At 46.8% G+C, this 23,495-nt stretch overlaps 1 protein-coding gene across 3 annotated transcripts; it reads left to right on the top strand.

The window, feature by feature from the left end:
- On the top strand, positions 1 to 23,259 carry CARD19 (caspase recruitment domain family member 19). 3 transcript variants are annotated; one of them, XM_071550927.1, is made up of 6 exons: positions 1 to 125; positions 9,715 to 9,857; positions 11,675 to 11,828; positions 15,379 to 15,438; positions 17,173 to 17,244; positions 18,776 to 23,259. In XM_071550927.1, exons 1-6 carry the CDS (start codon positions 110 to 112, stop codon positions 18,886 to 18,888), a joined length of 558 nt encoding a protein of 185 aa, XP_071407028.1. In that variant the 5' UTR covers positions 1 to 109; the 3' UTR covers positions 18,889 to 23,259. The 3 variants fall into 3 exon arrangements, with proteins under 3 accessions (XP_071407028.1, XP_071407030.1, XP_071407029.1); XM_071550928.1 differs by lacking the exon at positions 1 to 125 and adding an exon at positions 3,288 to 3,385; XM_071550929.1 differs by lacking the exon at positions 15,379 to 15,438.
- The last annotated feature ends 236 nt before the right edge of the window (positions 23,260 to 23,495 follow it).

Below are 23,495 nucleotides of genomic sequence, written 5' to 3'. Positions count from 1 at the left end.
TTCTCCGAGTTGTCCGTGACCTCTGCTTATCCAGGAGGGGAGGAGGAGGAGGATTGCCCCGCGTGAGACGCGTGCCGGGCACGGCACAGCCCCCCGAAACCCATGGAGGATGCTCTACACAAGGCGTAAGTGCATGTTTGGGACGAGGAATTTGGGCAAAACAACGGTGTGAAAAGTCGGAATCTGCGGGAACAGGAGTGTGGAGCCGGAGGGGCAGTGGCTCTGACGGGAGTGGCCAGCCCGACACTGCCTTCCCAGGGGTTTTTTCTTGCTTCTTAATGCTTCTTTTTATAAATTATTGACTAAAACTAGCTGAAGGGATCTTAGTGTGTAATCTGAGCTATTAAGAAATATTTTATTATATTTTCTTAAACACAAAGAAAGACTTTGTTACAGAAACTGCCTGCACTGTCTGGATTTAATTTGCTGCTAAAGAGACTCAGTCCTCTTGGGCTGTGGGAAAAGTACAAACTGCATTGTGATTGAACAGTTAACAGATAAAACAAAGCACTACATAGCGATGCTGCCAGAACAAGGGTGATATTTAGTAAGTCAAGTAATTCACTCAAACAAACAAATCAGTCGGTTCAGCAGGGGGAAACAGCACTGGCTTTGGAGATTAGCTAACCAGGAAATGAAACTGCTGGGAAATAAAACATTGTTGGGCAGGCCACTTTTCTTGGCCACTAAATTAGGAGGCAGGACTCTGAAACGAATCAGAGTTTTGGGTTCTGTCAGGAACTAATTGAGGGCTTCTCACCGTGTCCATGTGAATGCTCCAGGAGCGTGAGCATTCATGGGGCTGTTTGTGTCCAGCTCAGGGCTGTGACCGCCCGAGATGTGGCTTCCCTATCCAGCTGTGCTCCCTTAATGTCACAGATCACACCATGGGAGGGATCCAAGTCCTCCTTCCAGGGAGGGTGGGCATGGCTCCTGCCTCTGTGGCTCCCTCAGGATGTGTCTTTCCAAACCTCCCAGCAATCCTGCTGCAGAGCTCTTGCGTGCCACAGGCATGAGGAGCAGATATGTTTAACCTCTGCTTCTTGTATCATTACCCGAGTCTGTAGGACAAAAATATCTCCAGGCAGTGTGGCACTGTGCTCCTGAGGGATTGATTTTCACTTCCATTTCACTCACTATGTGATGAAAAACATTTGGGATTTATATTAGAGATTTCGGTCTATTCCACATTAAGATGACAAGGCTTTCAGTTTAATGGTTTAGACTCTGGTAGTTTAAAAAGTTCTAAAAGGTTTTAAATGAAAAATTCCCAGGGAAACTTTTTAGCAGAGCACAAAATGCAGTGAATTCACAAAGGTATAAAATGGTCATAAAAACAAATCCTCAGCCACAGCTTCTTAGTACTAGGCAACAGCTCTTGCTGTAATATATTTATATCTGTCTATATCTCTATCTATCCATCCATCCATCCATCCATCCATATATAAATTGGAATAATGGAATCACCAATGGTTTTGTGTCGGAAGGGACTTTAAAGATCATCTCATGCCATGGGCCTTCCACTACACCAGGGAGCTCAGGGCCCCATCCAAAATAGTCTTAAAAAGTATGATTAAAGGAGTTACAGAATGACAATTTCCATTCCACAAGTTGCCTGTTTCTTTACTAAACTTTATTGCCAAAATCACTCAGATCCAGGCATGAGCAAGGTCTCCATATGCAATAATAACAATAATAATAACAATAATAATAAATAATAATAATTTAATAATCTATTTTCATGCTGTTAGGAAGATCTGGATTCCTGAGGGTAAATGGAATAAACTCTTTTGATCTTCTCAAGAATATGCAACATGAATGGCACAGCATTTGGCAATACTAAAAATGCGTCAATGAGGTGTTTTCCCCATTTCTAGAGATGAAGCTGCTTTCACTACTTGTACAGAAATATAGATCAACATGTTAAAGAGTAAATGTGGGGCTGCAAGTATCTCTATTTTGAGTTGTAGCAGCTGTGGCTGTGGTCACTGGGAAGGTCTCCAGGACGAGCTCCTCGGAGCCACAGCACAGCTCAGGATGTGGCACAGGGTGGGTCACCACTTCCTTGGGATTGCTGTGCCATGACGGGAACTGCGACCTGGCAGGGAAGGCTCTGAAAGCAAACGTGAGAGTATGAGAGAGAGAAATGATGCAGAAAAAGGTGTCAGGAGTGCATGGGTAACCCTGCCAGCCAAAAGGCTGCCCTGGGACTTGTCTGGGTACAGCCCAGGCCTCGTCTCCAGGGCTGTGCTGGGCACAGTCACCCTGTGACACCACAAAGTGGCTGCACTTGCAAACTGCCAGCAAATTCTCTGGTTTGTTTTGGGTTTCCAGAGGGAGTAATCAGGCATTGGAATGGCCTGCACAGAGAGGGGGTGGATTCCCCATCCCTGGAGGTTTTTAACCTGAGCTTGGCCGTGGTACTGAGTGTCATGATCTGGTAAAGGGACTGGAGTTGGACCAAGGGTTGGACTTGATGATCTCGGAGGTCTTTTCCAACCCAATCCATTCTATGATTCTATTCTAAGTTGTCCTTGTCCCCAGGTCTGAGTAACCACAGCCCAATGTGCCTCACCCTTTGCACTGCTCTTAGACCTCAAGGGAAACACAACCCGTGCATGGATATTGTGAAGAGGAAGACATGGCATTTCAGACGGCGAAATTAGCTGTGGGAAAAGGAATTGTGGCAATACTAACTATGCATTGTGTGTTTCCAAACCTGGTGGCTGTGCGGCTGGGAATTCAGGCTTGTGGTGCGAACACCGACCGGGCCACCTCGGGGCTGTCCCGGCCTTGGGGAACCCTGCGGAGGGCTCGGGGGGTCCGGCCATGGGGAACCCTGCGGAGGGCTCGGGGGGTCCGGCCATGGGGAACCCTGCGGAGGGCTCAGGGGCCCGGCCTTGGGAAACCCTGCGGAGGGCTCGGGGCTGTCCCAGCCATGGGGAACCCTGCGGAGGGCTTGGGGGGCCCGGCCTTGGGGAACCCTGCGGAGGGCTCGGGGGGCCCGGCCTTGGGGAACCCTGCGGAGGGCTCGGGGGGCCCGGCCTTGGGGAACCCTGCGGAGGGCTCGGGGAGCCCGTCCCCGGTACCCCTGCCCTCGGTATCCCGCTGATCTCGGTGCCCTGCTGGCCCCGACCCCGCTCTCACGGTGGCCCCGGTACCCCGGTGGCCCCGGCACCCCCTGCCCTCGGTGTCCCGCTGGCCTCGCAGCCCCGATTCCGCTGATCTCGGTGACCTGCTGGCCCCGGCCGCGCTCCCCGACCCGCCCCCGGAGGCGGTGCCGGGCCCGGCCCCGGAGGATCCCGCAGGCCCCGAAGGATCCCGAGGCCGACGAGGGCCGCAGGCCGCACCCGCGGGCCAGGCGGGGCCGGGGCCGCCATGGCCGGTGAGTGCGCGCTGGGCCGGGCCCGGCGCTCCGTGCGGGGGGACGGAGCCCGCGGGGAGGGTGTGTCGGTGCCTCCCGCGGGGTGGGTTTGGCTGCGGGGGAGCCCTCGGGTCGTATCGCGGGGCCGTCGGGCCGCTGGGGCCGCGCACAGCCGGGTCGGGGCTCGGGCGGTGCCGGCGGGACAGCGCGGGCAGGGGGGGAGCGCGCCCGTCTCAGCCCCAGCCCCGGCCCCAGTCCCGGTCTGCAGGCACAGCTCAGCCCCAGTCCCAGCCCCGGCCCCGGTCTCCAGGCTCAGCCCCAGTCCCAGCCCGGGTCTCTGGGCACAGCTCAGCCCCAGCCCCAGCCCGGTCTCAGGCGCACCCGGCAGTGCCAGGTCTCTCACACCGCCGGTGTGTTGTGTGTGTGGCAGCGAGTTGTACCGATCTCCCCCAGCCCTGCACAGGCTGCCCCTGGTGCTGCAGCTCGCAGGGAGCTAGGGATGGGACTGTGTGTAACCTAGGGGTCACTCGGGATCGGGGGCCTTTTAATATTTTGCTCGCTGTGTTACTACTCTTTCTCTTCTGTTTTTAAAAGATATTTCAGGTAAAAATGAGTTACTGAAGTCTACAGCTGCCAGAAGGAGAGAGTAGCCAAGTGGGCGTCGGTTTGTTCTCCCAAGCAACAAGTGTCAGGATGAGAGGAGACAACCTCAGGTTGCACCAGGGGAGGTTTAGGTTGGATATTGGAAAAGTTTCTTCACTGAAGGGGTTGCCAGGCACTGGAACAGGCTGCTCAGGGCAGTGGTGCACTCACCATCCCTGCAAGTGTTTAAAAAATGTGTGGATGTGGCACTGGGGCAAATGTGTGGATGTGGCACTGGGGCACATGGTTTAGTGGTCACCATGGTGGTGTTGGCTTGATGGTTGGCCTCAGTGGTTTTAAGGTTATTTTCCTAAATGATTCTGTGGTTCTCTGATGCTGTCAGAGACTCTTGACTTCAGGTAACTTGTCATAGCATGTGGCAGTGTGTGAGTGTGGCTGAGGACAGTGACATCTTGTCTGTCCCCTCTGTGTCGCTCTCCCAGCCCAGACGAGCAGAGCAGTTGCTCCTCATCGAGGGTGCATTTGGTAGCCAGTGCCATCTGATCATCTCTGACTATTTCTCTGCAGCCAGAGATTCCTTCTTAAATCCTCAGCATCCCTTTCTTGGGCTTTTGAAAGGGAAAAGCCATAACTAAATTTGTGTTAACATTTTGTTGAGAGAGACTTTTTCATCTCTTTCCTGAAATGCTTCAGCAAGGAGTTTGCATGGACACGTAAAAATGGTTTGATCATCAGATCCAAACCTCTGAGGTCTTGATTGCCAGCTTTCCTGTATAAAGCTTATGAAAATCATCCAGGAGTTTTCCAGGAAGTGGCAACTTGAGTTTGCACTGCACAGCAGACACCACTGAGGTTTCTGGGAGGGATGTTTGCAAGTTCTGTGTGGTGTTAGGGAGAATGTCAGAGAGATGCCTTGGGTTTTGTGTCTCTTGTGTTTAAATTTATCTGTTTGATGATCCTGTCGGTTTGTTTGGTAAACTGAAGGAGGCTCTTAAGGGGAAAGCAAACCAAAGATGAAACCATACTAAAGATACAGTGGTGTCAGGGGCAGTATCAAGAGTCCTTATGTAAATGTTGGTGGAGTTGCTAACTGGGAGTGTGTACCTGCCTGACAAGGCACTTGGCAGCATTTGTGCTCCCAGGCCTGGATGAGAGTGGTTCTGTGTTGCAAGGAGGGGCTGATCTCAGCCTATGAATTTGAAATGCAGCTGGATTTGTTCATTTACTGGGATAAATAGGAGTGGCAAGGCAGACCCTAGCCTAAGGTGGCAGGTCTGAAGGACCACGTGGCTTTATCCAGAAGGGCAGTGGAAGTAGCTGGTGGAGGAGGGTGTGCTCCTATGAGAGACAAAATCCCATTTGGTCTTCCTGGTACAGAATGCAATGTGGGTCTTTTATGGTAAGGAGGTTAAACAGAACCAAAATTACAAAGGGTTTTTTGAGAACCAGGATAACCTGAAGGTTCTGGTTTGTGTTGTGCCAGTGGCCAGTGACAGCTTTCAGGGACCAGACACCTCAGCACAGGCATGTGGAGCAGGAGTACAAAGGCCTGGCCAACATCCTGGCTGCTTCTGGGGTCTGGCGTGCCCATTCTTAGGTTAGGAATTATCTCTGACAAACTCCCTGTGAACACTCAGGTATTAAATCAGGAAGAACTTTAGCAGGGGTGTCCCTGTCCCCCCTGCCATTTCTCCTGCAGGGGCTGTAGCACAGTCTGGCACATTATGGTCAAATACAATCAGGGTTTTTGTATGAGCTTTGTTGCTTCTAGGAACAGAATTTGTTTCAGCAGCCTTCTGGTGCCAGCAGTTTGTGTGGTGGCTGGGTCATGCTGCAGCTGTTGCCAAAAACCCAATAGGCCATTTGGAAGGCTCAAGAGATGTCATTTTATGAAGGGTTTCAGTGGGGGTGACTTGTGCTTGCAGGTGGAAAACAGTGAGTGTGCTGCTTTGTTACTGTCATGTGCTGCTTGTGCATTTATCATCACTAAATCAGTGATGATATTTTATAATCTATTTGGTAAATTATAGATTATAAATTTAATATATATTATAATTATTTTCTAATCTGTTTTATCCTGTTTGAGGAGCTGGTGGTTGCCTTTCCCTGATATCTCTTAATTTTACATGTCCTTCCGTTCCTGCCATGTGTGTGGTCAGGTGCAGGGTGTGTGTGCCTGTGCTGTGTGCCAGAGGCTGCTCAGACTTGGGGTAGCAAAAAGAAGTGGTTGTGTGTGGTGTGTCATGGGCTTTTAGTACTTATAAATCAATAACATGAAATTATTAGTCATGCTTTCTTCCCAGCTGTCAAAGGCAGTTCCTGTTTGCCTCTTTGACGAGTTTACATTTCCTCACCAGCGTTTTTAAAGCAGGTCAGGTTCAGTGTTGTGATATCCAGTCTCAGCTGTGTTTGCTCTTCAGTGGGCCTGAGCTCAGTGCCAGCCCTCCAGCTCCTCCCCAGCACCTGCACACCTGAGCAAACCTGCTCTGGGCTCCAAGGACTGGGGAACAGGATTCAGCCCAGTTAGATTAATGTTCTGGCAGAGGACAAGGTGTAACTGTGGTATATGAAATTCCAAATTTGAACTTATGTTCAATCCTTGTGCAGTCTGAGGGCATTAAAATGCCTGGCAATGGCACACCTGTGCACCACGCTCTGCTAAACTGACCTGGTCTCCCAGGTTTGCTGGGCAAGTACTGGCTAACAGCATGACTGCCCTTTAATGCTGGGGTGAGTCCTGCTTGAAAGCATTCTCCTTAGCATAAAGATTTTAAATTGTCCTTGCAGTAGCTGTTGTCTCTGAGGCAGTGAGATAAAAGCTGGATATGCAAATTATCCCAAACAGCCCCTCCTTAAATTCCTAAGACCTGGCAGCACATCAGTAGCTCTGCTGCAGTTGTGAAATTACCTGGTCGGGGGTTCCTGTTACTTAAAAATGTACATAAAGGTACGTTCAGTATTAAAGAGCCGCAGCTTGAGAGCAGTGGTTCTAAAACCTCACAGCACAGCCATGTGTGTGCACACACACCTGGGCCATGACTGGCACTGAATGGGACAAAGTCTGTGCAACGACAAAGCTGCTGGAACTCCTGGGCCAAGCTGGGCCCAGGAACCTTCAAATGCACAGGAGTGCTTTCCAGATATCCTTATCGCTCCAAAGCAGGGTGCCACATTCCAGCTGCTAGGATTGATGGGGCTTTTTTGTTTGTTTTCCTTACATGGAGTAGCTGGGGCACAGTTCTGCACTGGTGGGCGGTGTCGGTGTGGGAAGTTTCACTTCCCTGGTCTGAAGGCAATTCCTTGGGTGGTTTGGGCAGACATCTCTCAGAATTAGAGAAAAGGCAAAATATTTTGGAAGAGAGCTGATATACTGAGTTGATGAGATACATTTGCTCTGCTTTCATTGAGCCGGTGTTGAGCTTGATACATGCTCTTCAGGAAATGTTAAGCCTTGCACCTCATGCTGAATACTGAACTCATATATTTTGAAGGAGGTAGAGGTGCAGGTGCAGTCAGGTGAAACATCTGTGGGAATGGGGAGGCATCAGATTGGTTCATGGGTGCTTCTTAAAAACAGAGCATCCCATAGGATGGGAGAAGCATCTTGTGGGTGCCTAAGGCAGGCATTAGACCTGTCCTTGGCAGGCACAGTTTAGCAATAGCCACAGGGGCCAAGGGCGTGGTCTCCTTCTCTGCTCCTCTCCTTTGGCTCAGATGGTAAGAAAATGTAGCTGCCCCTGGAATCTCTGAGAGGGCTCTGCCCTGTGATTTGGTGCCCCAGGTGTGGGTTTCAGGCGGTGACCAAAAGCCCTTGCTACAACTCAAGAACTGTCATGTAAGGCAATGGCTTAATGAGTGTGTGTAAGTGGAAACTACCACGAGGACAGGGAGCACTCAGGACTGCTCAGAAAGTGCTCCTGGCTTAAGTGGGATCTTCAGTTGGCCCCAGTTACCTTCACTGGTGTGTGACTGTTTCTGACTGTGTCTCAACGCTGCTTGTTCAGGATGGGCAATGACGGGGCAGCAAGAGGGGAGGTGACACTCTGAGCCTGCTTTTATTTCACTTTGTGTACTCATTCTGCCAGATCCTTTCTGTGCTTTTGGCCCTTGTTGTGGGTGGTTAGTTGGTTGTCACAGTTATTTGAAGTGTAATTGCTCTGCTGTAAGACCCTGGTTTCATGCATTTTCTGTCTAAGTGAGCAGAAGGTACAGAGTGGTTGGTGACTGAGAATCACTACAAATCACTTAACTGAGGCAGAGGAGTGGGAGGAAGCGTCAGGGGCCTTCATTCCCCAAACACCATTTGCATGAACAGAAACAACTTCACAGTCTCCTGGTGCTTACCTCAGCCCAGAGAAGTTTGATCTCAGCCCTGAATCCAGGAGAATCTGGAATTTCTCACAGTGAAAGGGAGTTGCACAGCAAGTATTTCAGGGCAGTGTGTTTGTGACAGTGCACTACAGCTGCCTTGGGGTGAGCTGTGGAAGAGTGAGACATTGGAAACATGGAAATAAAATGGCATTGGTATAAAAAGTAGGACTGTAGCTGAAATCCTGTTTTGCTCCAGAATCACAGCTCTCTGTGCCACATCAGCTACAGTGTGTTCTGGTTTGAACAGGAGTGGCACGGGCACTGCAGAAGTTACCAGTGCATGATGGTCACACTGAGAGGTTTTCCTGAACCCTTTCCTTTAAATGCTGTCAGTGCTACACAGAACAGAAGAAGGACAGTATAATACCCAAACCAATCCCTACAGGAAGGGCAAGGGCTGTGTGTAGGTGCAGTGCATCGTGGCAAAGTTTTTTGGCTCTTTCCTTTCTTTCCTTTGTCTTCTCTAAATTGCAGGGCACAAGGGGCTGATGGTTATGTATTTTCTGGTAGCCAGAATGCCATAAACCTTATGCATTTGCTTTAAATGGAGAATGTGGTAGGGGTGTGGGGGTGTTTTGTGGTGGTTTTCTGTGCTGCTCAGTTACAAAGCAGTGTGCTCACATTTTAACACTCATTTCAGACAAGGTCATGGATGTTCTCTTTAAATTTGATAAGGGCACAGTAACCTGTGGAACCAGTCTGTGCTTGTATCTTAATCTAGGGATTACAGACAAGCAGCTATGGGGAAGGATATGCTCCTGAAAAATCCATTGCTGACAAATTGGAAATGATGCCTAAACCAACAGCAAATCTGGATTTGTGTTTGCAAAGGTTTGGGTTAGTAGAAAAGATGTGTTTTATTTGTGTGTGTATTTGAGTGTACTTCCCTGGTAAAGATGTACTGCTTTTTGAATGGCCTTTCTCCTCACTCCTGTGTGAAATCCTTTCCTAAAGACCTTTGATGGCTTCTTGGCAGAGATACTTTTAGAAAACACATCAGTTTTAAATGTCATAATCTGACTTCATGAATGATAGAAAATTCATCTTCAGTGATTTATTAACTTTAGGGCTGTATTTGATTTAATACTCATCAGTGCATGACTTCTAAATGATTTAGAACCTTCCCCTTTGGAAAGAGAGAGGCAACAGGAGTGACCAGCCAGGAGTTTGGATGTGTCATTTCAAGTGGATGGGCCTTTGAAAGCACGTGGCTGTGTTGTGTTTCCCTAGGAGATAGTTCAGCTTTCTAAAATTAGGTGGTGGGAGTAATTTATTTTAGCTGTTTAATCACTGGTAGGAAAATGAAATTTACAGAATCTACAAATGGCTTGTTAATGAACTGCTGTGGTTTGTTCTGTGTGTTGTTTTATCTGCAGATCAGTCATATTGTCACCGGCTGCAGCACGACATGTATTTCCTTACCAACACCAGCCGACTGAATGAGCAAGTGGTTGATAAAATTGTTCTTCAGCTTAACAGAGTCTATCCCCAAATTCTTACCAATGAAGAAGCTGAAAAGGTAATTGGATGAGTTTTACTCTGACTGTTATGTTGTTTCTGTAGGTCGCCAGCTCTTCCCCACGTGACTCGTGGTGCCACATCAGCCAGTCCTCCTCAGCTCCTGTTTCTCCAGGATCTCATGTGAGAGGAGCAGTCACAGGGCTGGCACATTCCCTGTGCCAAGTGGTTACAGGAGAGGACACTCCCCCAGCAGCAGCTCGATGCCAGGGTCCCTGCCATGACCAGGAGCACGTACCCAGACAGCCACTGCATGGGCAGGAGGGCACCCACCCTGTGGCCAAGTGCCCTTGGCTGCCTGTCCCCTCCCGTGGGGCAGTGACCTGTGCTGCCTCCAGCTATGCCCACAGAATCATCTACATTAACTTAATCAGTTTTAGTAACTAATTAATAACTCTAGGTATAGGTAGAGAAGGGAGGTGTTAGTCCCACCAGTAAGTGTGGGAGCTGTGGGAGGTGCACGGAGTTGGTAACATCTTGCAATGGTGCCACCATGTATGGAGGAAGGACACCCTCCCTGGCATGAAGCTTTCAAAAATGGTAGTTGTTTTCAGGGAGAAAGAGCTTCTAAGTTTGTGGAGAGATAAAACTGAAGAGCTTCCCCACTCCTATTTATAACAGTTTGTACTTGCTCTCTGCTGGCTTCCCGTCTGCACAAGGCTCAGGGACTTGGCATATCTATATTTTAACCTCAGGAAAAATGGGTGTAATTCTGCTATAATCAAACTCCATGGGGACAGTTAGTATTTCGTGGTGCAGAGCAGAGCTAGATCATCAGCTGAGCCTGTCTTGCCACTCACTTATGATAACCAGTGTGACATCTCAAGAGCTTCAAAAGAGATACATAAAGAATCTGTGAAACATGATTTGTGAGTTCTGCACTTAGACAGAACTCAGCTGCTTTTGCACGGGGCCAGGCAAGTTTGTGTCACCTCTATTGAGTATTTAGGACCCTTATAATCTCAGCCGTATCTGGTAGACCCTGCGGGAATTTTGTCAGAATAAGGAGTGTTATGTAAGGCCTGTGGCATTCCTGTCCCCCTCGAGCAGGATTGTTCCTAACTCAGTGTGCTCCAAAGATTAGCCACTGTGCTGCTGTGAAATACGATGCTTTGCTGAGAATGGCCTTGAATGTTTTCCAAATAAGCTGAAATCAGTTTGATGTGTAAGGCTGGGGATGTGTTTTCCTTCTCTTTGTAAGGTCTCCTAATAACTCAGCACATTTAGCACTACAGAAAAAGGTGATTTCCTCTGCAGCTGGTTCCCATGTCACCTGAGAAATAAATGGGAATTTCTGCCTCTTGAACTGGGTACTCAGCAGTTAATTGTGCTGGATTCAAAGCAAAACAATGAAATATGTAATCTTGGAGTGATGAGCACTGCAATACTGGGAGTAGGATAAGGAGTATAAACTGCCTTTTTGGGGATCATTACTAGACAACTAAGGGCAAACCTGAAAACATCAAACTTTATTATAAGATTTGACAATAATTTCTCTCAACCGCTGTCAGAACCAAATTGCAGAATAGCAAATGCCATGTTAGCTTGGATCCAGGGAAGACATCAAATGAAGAGTGGCTTTCACTTGATCAGGACAGAAAAAGCATGAGGGGAGGCAGAGGCATCTGCAGGCTTTTGCTGATCAGATGGAGCTCAGTGCTGTGCAGTGCATGTATGTCCTTTTTAGGTTCTTATTTTTTTGGCCTTTGAAATATCAAAGAAGCTCCATATCTTCACTCCCTGGCATACTGTAAAGTGATGTAAAATTGATCTCCAGCTGTTGTAATCTCTCTTCTGATGAGTGGTTTTCTCTTACAGTTCAGGAATCCAAAGGCATCACTCCATACCAGGCTCTCAGATCTGTTAAAGCACCTTCAGAAGAAAGGAGACCGACACTGTCAGGAGTTTTACAGGGCTCTGCAGATCAATGCTGAACAGCTGTTTAATGACCTGCCAAGCAGGAAAATCTTGAGTAAGTTGATTTGTAAATTGATTGAAATGCGGATCTCCTCATCAGAGTATTACAAAACCTCAGTTCAGGTGAGGTTTAGGTTATTTAGACAACCTAAACAGGTTATCAATAATATAAATAAACAGGTTATTTAAATAATTTTGGGGAGATACCTTAATTCCTTCTGACTGGAGTTTTCCAAAAGGGGATTTGACGACTTCTTATTTGTTGATTAGTGCAGGCAAAACTCTTTGGTTGTTTTGAAATATGAAACATGTCTTTAAAACAGTTTAAATGCAACATGTCAGTGATATAACTCCTATGAGTTACAACTTCTCTTGCACAGCCATTGCTTCATACTGGCTTGTGTATTTTCTCTGTGTTTACTTTGACTTGCAGCACAGGAGAACATTACAAACCTCCAGTTTGTTAAGCTCCAGTGTCTGCTGGCCCAGGAGCTTGGCTTTCCCTCAGCCCATAAATCTCCTCCTTGTGTCTGGTTTAACACATAGCACACATTCACAGGCCCCTGCACTGAGGGACTGGGATATTAAAATCACTTAGGACTCATTTTGTGCAGCTGACAGGCCTGACTGATGTCTGTAGAGCTGCTCCCCAAGAACCCTTGCATGTACTTCAGAAGGACTGAGGCTCAAACAGGTTTGATTCTGTGCTGCAAAGGAGTTCATTTCTGTAAGGAAGTTTCAAGCCTGACTTGCCAGCGTGGCATTGTGCTTGCTGCTGTGTGTTGGACTTTTCTTTTTCCCCTACCTAAGAAATGCAGAAAAGAACAGTGTTTCAAGTGGGTGGGAAATAGGTTCAGGCATCCTGAACACTGAAAGGGCTTGAGGAGCTTGAGGGAAAACTCCCACATTTAGGTTAAGGAGCTGCAAAAGGACTGCAGCTTTAGAAATCCTAATAAAGGATTTATAATCTTTATAAAGCACTAATGCTTCACCAGGCAGCTGATTTCTGCTGGTAGGAAACTCCACAGTTGGTGCCAGGGCAAATTGCAGACATGAGGCAAACTCCAGTGAGATTCAAACCATTACTTCAGAAGTCTGTAGGTTGACCTCTTATTTCTACAGTGAAACTGTCATGTAAAATTGTAATTACCTTCGTTTCACCTTTCATTTTGAAGTCAGGGATTTGTACCTACCCAGCACAAGCACTGGGAGGCTGCAGAGTCACTCACCCACATCCATACCTGAACCTTTTTGATCTGGGGATGTTGGCCCATCCTGCCTCAGAATCTCAGAGGAGCACCAATCCCAACTGACTGAGCCTTGCAGCAGCTTTCAGGCAGTGCTCTGATCTGATATTTGGAGAAGTCATGCCCTGGGGGGAACAGGCTCTTAAATCAAATAGTCTTGGGTCTCTTGTTTTTGCTTTGGTAGACCTCAGGAGCAACAGGTTTTTCTGCCAGGCTGACCAGAAGTCAGCAGACAGCCTTTATGAATTAAGAGCAGTTTGAGAAGTCTCAGTGTGGTCACTAAGAATAAATTTCAAGACTGTTTTGATGTTTAAGGGTTTAAGCTTTGTTAATGTTCAACAGCACCTTCTACAAGCCATTTCTGATAATGTATCTTTACAAGGAGACTTGGATAGAGTCTGTGGGATGCTTTCACTTTTAGCTAGAGCAGAAATGTGCTCATCCTTGCCCTTGATTTTTGTGGTGCCTCAGAGCTTTCCTCAGGTGGCCCCAGGAGTAGGCAGTTAGGGCTTCTCATGTAACTAATTAATAACAAGAAGCCTGAAGTGCTTCACATTAAACAAACAGCCACTGTGGTGCCCCAAAACTGTTCTGCTGCTGCTGCATTATGCAGAGCCACTTCAGTAACCACCAAAAGTCATGAAATTCTCTTTATCTTGTGTTACCATCCTCAGAAGGATGAGAATAATTTAAATATCTGGGTTAAAATACTGCCATGTGCTGAGATTCTGCAGTTTCCTTCTGTTGACCTGAGAAAGAAATACTGAGATGAGTGTGTTAATATGCTTGCTGCTTCTTTTGAGTTCTGTGATTAAAACAAAGGTCTGCAGTCTGGATTGAATGGTCAAGAAATGGCCTAGTGGAAGGTGTCCCTGCCCAGGGCAGGGGGATGGAACTGGATGGTCTTCCAGGTCCCTTCCAAGAAAAACCTTCCCATGATTCTATAACTCTCTTAGCAGTACTTGTTAAACTTGTCACATTCAGCACAGAGCATTTCCAGAATTGCCACTACAATTTGTAAACCTGAAGAAAAAGGTGAATGCCTGACATGGGCACTTTTTTCTAAGTGCAGATTGAGCTGAAAGAAGCAGCTTCCAAACACCTGGAGATGTTATTGATGAGGGCAGAGATGAGCCATGGCCAGGATGGAGTTCTGTAATAGATTACATGCAGCTGTACATATGACAAATGTTTTCTACAGAGGAAATCCTTTCAAAGAAATATTTTTCGTTTTTAAAACACCTTTAAAAATCGTGCTAGAACAAAATTTCTTTGCCTGAAGTGTAAATTGCCAGCGAGATGTCTGGTAATGTCTGAGCATTCCCACTAGAGGGAGAGTAAGGCACACAGCTGAGGTAGCCTCAGAGCTCTTCAAGGCAAACAGGAGCTTCCAAGTGGCTCAAAAATGTTTTTATTTCTCTCAGTGCTGCCATAGATCAGTCGAAATCAATTAGTCTCTAATTATTTCCTATTGACAGCCATATTTGGAGCTCTCACCTGTTTTCCTTTTCTTTTTTTAACCCTCTTAACCATTTGACAGTTGGATTTTTATGATCTTAGAGGTCTTTCCCACCTTTACGATTCTGTGATTCCATGACCACAAAGAGGTTTGGCTGAAAAAATTGTTGTGCAGATTGGTGATGTGTTGAGGGAAGTCACTCCTGTCTGGTGTGCACATCCCTTCTCAGTGCCATCTCCACACCTGGGTGGCAAAGGCAGCTCTGAAAGGGTCTTTGTGCCCAGAGGAGAAACTACTGCACACCTGGTCTTAAGGCCAACCTCCTTTTCTACTACAATTTGCAGAAAGGAAGAGGCAAAAATCATTTGTGCCAAACTGTTCGTGTAGCATCTTGAGATTTTCAAAGAAGTTGGGCATGTCTTTAGCCCAGACCTGATTTTAGGTGAATAATCTGCACCAAGAGGCTTTTTCCAAGTGCTTTTATCCATTCAATACATCAATACTTAGAGATTTGCTCAACAGCAAAGGATGGGGACCCATGAAATTCTAAAGGTGTTTTTAGATCAGCACATCTATTAACCAATAGTTTGTATTTATTCCCATGAAAATTGCTGGCATTATGGAAGGATTGGCTCCTGCTTTCCTCACCTGGGAAACAAGTGTAATGGTAGTTATGTGCTCAGGGTTTAAGCAGGTTGGAGACTGTTTCCCTGTGTTTTTTGATCTGCAAATCTCTAGGTTTATTCTCTAGTGATGATTTACCTTTGGAGGGGTTAATGCTTTGTGTCAATATTGGATATTGTTCTGAAATGTGTTGTTTTGCATCGTTTTGCATGTGCTGATTATGTTTGTTTGCTTGAGCTGAGTACTAACTTCTCCTGTGTTGCTTTTATTTCTAGAAACCCCAGATCCCACAGAGATAGACACTGGCAAGGAGCAATATATGCTAAATGACAGGGGTAAATAAACCATACAGTGTCACCGATGGAATGGCTTTGCAGATTGTGATGCAATTTATTTTATCATGTAATTTGTATTTCATGTAACAACTAGTGTGGTTTATGATGTCTTTACTGTCACAAGTAGAATTAATGGAGGAAAATGTACTGAGCTGCTGTTGAGGAAACCAGTGCCAGGAAATTGAAGAGACTGTAGAGTTGAATCAATATTTACAATGGTACTTTTACTTACACTGTTACAGCTGAACTCTTCACTTCCTGTGATTTCTTCAGCACTTGAGCAGTAAGGTCTATTCAGATGCTGCTGTCACTTTGCATAAGGCCAACAGTATTTTTTATATGACTTTCTTTTTTTTTGCAGGTTTTTTAAGCTCTCAGTTTAAGTACAAATCATTTGAAGGCAAAGGCAGAAAGGAAGGATGAACTTAAATATGTTTTCCTCAGAAAAGCATGTTAATTATTTTCACTTTCCTCTGTTGAACGCCGAGTTACAGAGACAAATATGGTATTCACTGCAGGATATTTTGGAAAGGAAAAACTGAAGGAAACATGAATTTTCCAAATTTTTAATGAGCTAATTTATCATTTAAGTTTAATTGCTATTTTATCTAGACACGTGGACACAGTTATGAGAGATTCAAAGCACCTTCTGTGAATTAGGCCTTTTTGCCATTTTCCTGAGAGAAAACTGAAACAAGGGACAGAAACACACGTCAGCTTAATGTATACTTTTGCCTGTGATGGTGTTCCTTTGAATGTTGAACCAAATTGCTGTTCAGATTTTTCCCACTGCTGTTACTTTCTGTGACATAACAGTACAGAAGGAGCAGAGGAAGTGCTTGGAAATAAGGAAATGAAATAATATTTTGGTTTATTTTTACTTTTCTTTTTTCTGAGCTGTCCTCAAGTTGGAGATTGTCTGGCCTCTGGCCACCCTCATGAGGAGTTTACATCTCAAAGAGCAACCAAATCCCTGCTGCTTTGGTTTCTCCAGGGGCTTTTTCCACGTGGGCAGCTCCAGGGATTTGTTAGTCTGCTGTACACTTGTCCTTCCATTGAAAGGTGTAGTTTCATTGTAGCTCTATTCCTAGTAAAGTAGTAAATACAAATAGAGTATTAGGCAATAAAGAAGCAGATACAAATCTCTGTGAGGTTTTGTTTGGGCTAAGTGTGTATTAGAAAGGTTTTATTGAACATCAATACTGACCATCAGCATTAAATATGTGTAATTCCAGGCAGGCAGTTTGCAGGGGGGAGATTTGCTGGAGGTGCCCTTGTGGCTCTTCATCTCAGCCCCCAGAGAATTGTAAACAGAACAAGAATATCTGCTCTTGGCATGAAAGTGGAGTTTGTGGGACATCTGTGGGGAATAAAAACCTCCTAAAAATGTGGCTCTGAGGGGCTGTGGATGAAAATGCCTCACTGTGTGGTGAGGGCCCAGCAGGCTGGGTAGTGTTTCCTGTGGTGTTTGCACAAAGTTTTAGAATGAGGAAACATCTAAGGAAGGTTTCCCTTAAATTCCACAGGGAATGGTGGCAAAGCAACTGTAGTAAAAATTAATTGCTGTGTAGTAAATGTGCCTCGTGGTGCCTTAGCTCCAGAACATAAGAACTGAATGTGTTAGCTTCATTTGAATATGCTTAATTATGCATATTAATAGCAACTGATGATTTCTGAACCAACTTAAACTTCTGTTGCCCTCCCTTAATGTGTTTCCTTTCCCATTTTCTACAGGCCCAGTGTTTTTCCTGGCCTGTTTCAGTGTGGCTGCAGGACTTGCCCTGGTTTGGTATTGCTGTAACTCAGGTGAGCTGCTCTGGGGGGTTCTCTTGGCTGGGAGGGCAGAGAGAACTCCTGCTCTCACCTGGCTGAACAGGGCAGGGCAAGGGGTCATCACTCATTAATGAGCTCAGGAAACAAATTGCGCTGCAGACAGGCTGGGATATAAATAATGGATAGTTTGCCTAAGAGGATGCCACAAGTAGGGGCTCTTTTTAAAGACAGCAGCACATGAGCTCCTGTTGCTGGAGCAATGGGTCATTATTCGCAGCAGTCACGAGACAAACCCAAACCCTCTGGTTCCCACACCCCTGGGAGCAGGTGGAGGCTTGGCCAGTGCCAGGGCTGCACTGGTTGAGCCTGAGCAGCTCCAGCCATGGCCCCCATGGCTCTGGGTGTGCTCTGCCTGTCACCTGAGAGCCAGCAGGGCAGAGCTCCTGCTCCTCTCCACAGCCCCACCTTCCACCCCCGGCACTGTGGTGGGGGCAGCAGCTCCGAGAGAAAGGGCACGTGGATCAGCTTTGGCACAGCAGGGGGAGAGACCAGGGGGCTGAGCCAGAGCTGCCACTTGTTCCAGAGTCTCCTCAGGGTGCTGTGGGGAGTGCAGTGATGGATGGGCAGCAGAATCCAAAGTCTGCTTTGGGTTAGTGCCTTCTGCTCCACATGCCCAGGACACAGCAGTTACTTTGTTCTTTGCTGGGCTTTTTCACAGCGTTGTAGGTTACAGGAGCAGGAGTTGATGGACTTTGCAGGTGATGTGGGAGTCTGGGCTCTGTGCTGCATTCCCAGATCAGAATCCCTCAGCTGGGCTGTCCATGGTGTCAGAGTTTAAGGCTGAGGGAACCCTTAGACCTTCAAGCCTAACCCGGGTGTTCCCTTAACTGCCATTACTTCCCTTCATCACATTCAGTCATCCACAGCATTTTCAGAGAACCATTCAGGGACTGACACCACAAACCCAGAGAACCCATCACTTCTCTTGATTCCACTTAGTCCATAGAATTAGAAGTGTGTATCTGACTCTTAAGTTTGAACTGATTTTAGGTCCAGCCTAGTGTTTTTGTTCAGTCTTTCTCTATCAGACTGCAGTGCCCCCTGCCCTTCTTTCTGTGCCAGCTGACATTGCCTCAGATCAGCTCTATATCTTTAATTAATAATTTTAGCCAAAATAATCTCAGCAAGTGTTTTGTTCCACGGCTCCTTTTTCCAGTTTTTGAGGCTTTTTCCTGGCCCTCTGCAGTATCCCAGTGCCCCATGTGTAACAGGGCCACCAGAGCTGGATGGTGGTCCAGCCTTGTACCATCCAGTGCTGTGCTCAGGTGTAAAGCTGCCCCTTCCCTCACTCACCCGTCTCTTTCTGTCTGACCTTGCGGCAATGAATCCCAACAGATTAATTGCTCTCCTCTCTTGGCACTTGATTTCCACAACACTGAAGGAAATGTTTCCTCTCGAGTTATTTTCAAATGATTTTTACTTTTTGCAGGTGCTGCTTCCCAGCTATAATGCAACTTGACTGTGTTCTCTTTCTCTTTTTCCTCTCATCTTCATTCTGTTTTAGATACCAAAGTCATAGGAAGAGCCAGGAGAATCTTGGGCTTTTCTCCTATAATCATAGGAAGACACGTTAGAAATATTTGTATGTTGTATTTGGAAGACATATCAAGAGATTAAGGAAGAGCTGCCTCTTCACTTGTCTGCTCAGTAACCAAGGGAAGCCAACGGTGCATTAATATTCATGTCATATACTCATACCAAAGATTTTATTAACCAGCTTCATCAATAATTGCCTTGCCTCCAGATGTACTCAGAATTTCAGCTGTAAATGTCCTTCCCTCTGGGAAAGGACCATTTATTTTTGTAAATGCTTATTTTAAAATATTTATCGTTTGGATAAAAGAAGTATTTTTAATACAAGCTTTAAAACGATCCCTACGTGAGTGTGGGTCTGAAGCCATGTCTGCAGATGTGTTTGCAGATGTGTTTTTTACTGGAATGAAGGATCACAACTGTTTGAAGAATTATAGCCTGTCTTTTGTGATTATTAAGAAAAGTACTTCAAACAAACACGTGCACTCAAAGCCTTACTAAGAAATGGGATCTCTATTTCAGAACTGTCTGTTTTGTCTGGATCCTTTATACTCCCTGCCTGAGCTCAGGTGTGAGGAGTTCACGGGTTCCCTTTGTGTCTGCCTTGTACTCACTGTGTGCTTGGATTCGCTGCTGGTGCCTCATCCCAGCCTGTTCCTGGGCACTGCTGGGCCTGGTTGGAATCCCTGGAGCTGGAGCAGACTGGTCCCAGCCCACAGAGGGGCCCAGTGTCTGTCCTGAAGCACTCCAGACTACCAAGAAGATGTTTCAGATTTAGCTCTCCCTTTCCCAGCGAAGTGCTTTGGAGTCTGTATGCTTAAGAACCGAACTAATCCAAGGTACTTTGCAGACGCTTAATTGCCACAACATGGGGCTTTTTCATGGCCAGAAATACCGACTCGAAGAGCCCGAGGTTGTTCATAATGTCATGTGATGATGTTACATTGTTCCTTTGTGAGCTGAAACCTGAGAAACTTAGGGGAACAAATCATTGTGAGACTAAAATTCCTGAGGGAAAGGCAGAGAGTTGGGCTGCAAGTGAAGCAGCTCAGGGTTTCTCAGCTTACTCCTGGCCCCAGCCAGTGCCAAGGGCTGTGCAGAGTTCTTCAGTTACTGCTCAAGAGCATCAGGAGTTTTGAGAGACGTGGTGATAAAGACATGTTGGTGGCTCTTCATTCATTGACCGAATTCAGTCAGGAAATTTCCAGATCAAACCAAATGTTGTCTGAATAAACAGCCACAGCACAAGTTACCAAGCACTGGAGGATCCCATTGAAATTTTCAGTCATTTGGAGTGGTTTCCTCAAAACAGACTGAAAATTGTCTTCCAGATTTAAACTTCATTCATGCTATTAAACTGTCATCATCAGGGACTTTTTATATGAACAGATGGTGACGGACAAGGGGCAATGGTTTGAAACAGAGGGCAGGGTTAGATGGGGTATTGGGAAGAAATTCTTCCCTGTGAGGGAGGGCAGGCCCTGGCACAGGGTGCCCAGGGAAGCTGTGGCTGCCCCATCCCTGGGAGTGTCCAAGGCCAGGTTGGATGGGGCTTGGAGCATCCTGGGGTAGTGGAAGGTGTTCTGTGATGTGCCCAAAGCAAATCTTCTTGTACTGACTGTATTTCCTTCCAGTACAGCACTCTCCTGATAGAGCAGCAAGGATATAATCCAGGAGAGGAGTTGGATACAAGGCCAAATATTTAAATAAAAGACCCAAAGAGTATTTTTGGGGAATGCCTTGAGAGATGAAAGGGGTTTGGAGGACCCTGATCTCACTCCTCTGGTAGGATGTGTTTTCCTATGGTGTTGGAATGTGGCTGGGACCCAAGTTGAGCCCCAGGAGGTACCCACGAGGCTCTGCTGCCCATGCCACACAGTGGCTGCTGCTATGCTGCCTTCCAGCTTGGCAACAGCTTTAATTAGAGTCTGTTGTGTTCTCTCTGCCTTGCCTTGTGTTTAAGGTGACAACAGGCTGTATTTTGCTCCAGCAAAGCAGGTCTAATTTATAACACTTGAAATCAGATGTTCCTCTCTCCGCTGCTGCTCACCTCCTCTGGCATCTCCTTCTTCAGGGACAAGTGAAGCTACCCCTGAAAGCTAAAGGGGTTGTAAGTCTTTGCTTTGAAGCCAAATTTGAATCCTCATTAGAGGAATGGTATTCAGTTTTGCACACAAAAAACATTCTCCAAAATACTGCAGTCACACCTCATTTTGAAACAGAAGCTGAGGCCTTATTGCTGCCAGGCATTTTCTTGTTCTATGTTACCCTTGGAATAACAGGTTACAAGTTGTTGTGAGCTGTCCTGAGGTTTGCAGAAGTTACTGGTGCCTTACAGAATCTGAAAGGGAGGATATGCTGTGCTGAGTGGTTGGGGGATGATGTGCTTGGCAGGGCCAGGAGCCCTCCTGGGTTAATTGAACCCTGTGCAGCAGGACGTGGTCCTCCTAGTGCCTTACAGCCAGTGGCTTTCTTGCCATGAAAACCGTGTGGAATTTGAGAATTGTAGGCTGGTTTCAGTTGGAAGGGACGTTAAAAACCATCTCATTCCAACCCCATGGGCAGGGACACCTTCCACCAACCCAGGGTGCTCCAAGCCCTGTCCAGCCTGGCCTTGGACACTCCCAGAGATGGGGCAGCCACAGCTGCTCTACCCAACCTGTGCCAGGGCCTGCCCACCCTCACAGCCAAGAATTCCTTCCCAATACAGTACAAGGAAGTTCACTAAAGACCAGGACTGTATTTTCTCTCTTCCTGAGGTTGCTTGAGATGAGAATGCCTCTCAGGGGGAAAAAAAAGTGATTCAGGATGAGCTATGCCAAGGGTTAGAGCTGGGAGGAGGAGAGAGCAAAGATGAGTCTTGGTTCACTGCACTGTTAAAGAACCTGACAACAAAGGATGGAAAATATTCTGTTCCTTTATTAGTGCTAATTAGTAATTTGAAAAGTGAAAGTGAGGCTGGTTATAAAACTGGCATGTGCATAGGTTGGGAGACCAAGATTCTTGGAAGATTTTTGTTGCAGGAGCTTCTCTGAAAGCACATCTAAGCAGCACATGCAGACAGTGATAGCTGCATCTTGAGCTCCTGGAGGAAGCCAGTGTGTACCTGCACGGGAGTCAGGTCCTTCTGGGTAACCAGTGTTATGGACTTGGGAATAACACAAGCAGGGGCTTGGATGAGGCTGCCCAGCTGCAGAAATCCAATTGCCCTGGGACATCTAGAGCAGCTTGGCCTTTGCTGCTGAAACTGTGCTGCTATTTATTTATGAAGTGCCTAACTGCATGCAGGGAGGTTGCCCTGGCTGTGGTGTAGGTGGTTGCATGTGCAGAGGGTGGAGAGCACCTCGTGAGTGCTGTGGGTCTCTGCTGCAGGCAGGAGTTGTGTGGGAGCTGAGGAGAAGCAGCCGTGTTTCCAGCATTCCCTCTCTCACCTTGTGCAGCTCCCTGAAGGAGTAAAACATTTTGCTTATCCCTGCAGTGTTGTGCCTTTAGTGGCACTCCAGGCTGAGGAGCCAGGTGGCTGCTGGGCAGGGATGCTCTCCTGAAGGGCTAGATGTGGCCCTTGGGAAGGAGGTGAGGGTGGGATGTGCAGGTCATCGTTGTTGGGTCCTGCCAGCCCAGATCGTGCTCTGCAGCAGCTGCTCCCACCAGGGACTGTCCTCTTTGCTGCTGGGAGACTTGGGCACAAATCCCAAAGGGAGGGATTGGGAAATGAGCTCAAGGCTCTTCAGCCCAAGCAAAAAATCATCCTCTTTCCCATTTTGGTTTTTTTTCTTATGAATGGGCATTTTGATTTAAAATAAAGCTGAACTGCCTCTGATTGTCCTGGCAGTGATGTCAGGGCCACCTTGATCCCAGGACAGGAGGGATAACCCCAGGCTGGCCTGAGCCATGGGGAGGGTCAAGGCACAGTGCTGGGCCATGTGTGCAGAGAGCTGGGAAGGGAAGTGGCACATCCTACAGTGAATTTGCACAACTCCATGTGAAGCCAAACTGCTGTTTAAAGGACATGGTGAAATGATGTGCCTGTGACCCGGTGTGGGAATGAGGTGACAGTTCACTCTGGGGTACACTGGGCTGGTCAGAGCTGTTGGCTGGAGCTCACAAAGCTCCTGAGGCAAAGCTCCTCCTTTTTATTTCTTTCATTTGTTGTTGTTGTTCTTATACTGTAACAAATAGAAAACATATTTGGTCAAAATGTGCCATTGTGGATGCATCTCCCTGCTGCTCTGTGTGTGCAGATGTTATTCCATGTTATGCCATGTTATGCTGTGCCTCAGCTGAGCCCCAGCATTGCTACCAAGAAGCAGTTTGCTGCACTTCTCAGCTCCTGTGCCTTGGAATAATTTCTCTGAATGTTTGTCTCCTTGACTCCTGTAGAAATTAAGGGATTTCTTTTTTTAATGGGGTGAAGCTGGCAATGAAATTGAAATAAAATCTGTACTGAGAAAAGAATACTGCTGGTTTTTTTGCAGTCAATGCATTGTGCTTCCTTCCAGGGGGCCCCTTGCTTGTTGCTGTCTGCCAACTGACCCCTCCTGGGCTCTGCCCTCTCATAGTTAAATTTTTCTGGGTATTTGTGGCAAGATTTGTAATGTTTTCATCCGCTTTCAAAAATCTTTGCAGTTTTTCTGCTTAACACATTTAGTGATCTGGAGTTAAACAGGAATCACCAGTGCAAAGGCTGAGTG

The sequence above is a fragment of the Pithys albifrons genome, chromosome 3 (assembly GCF_047495875.1).
Source record: "Pithys albifrons albifrons isolate INPA30051 chromosome 3, PitAlb_v1, whole genome shotgun sequence".
NCBI classification, from domain to species: Eukaryota; Metazoa; Chordata; class Aves; order Passeriformes; family Thamnophilidae; genus Pithys; species Pithys albifrons.
The sequence above is the reverse complement of the archived record's forward strand: the minus strand, read 5'-3'. Positions and strand labels throughout refer to the sequence as shown.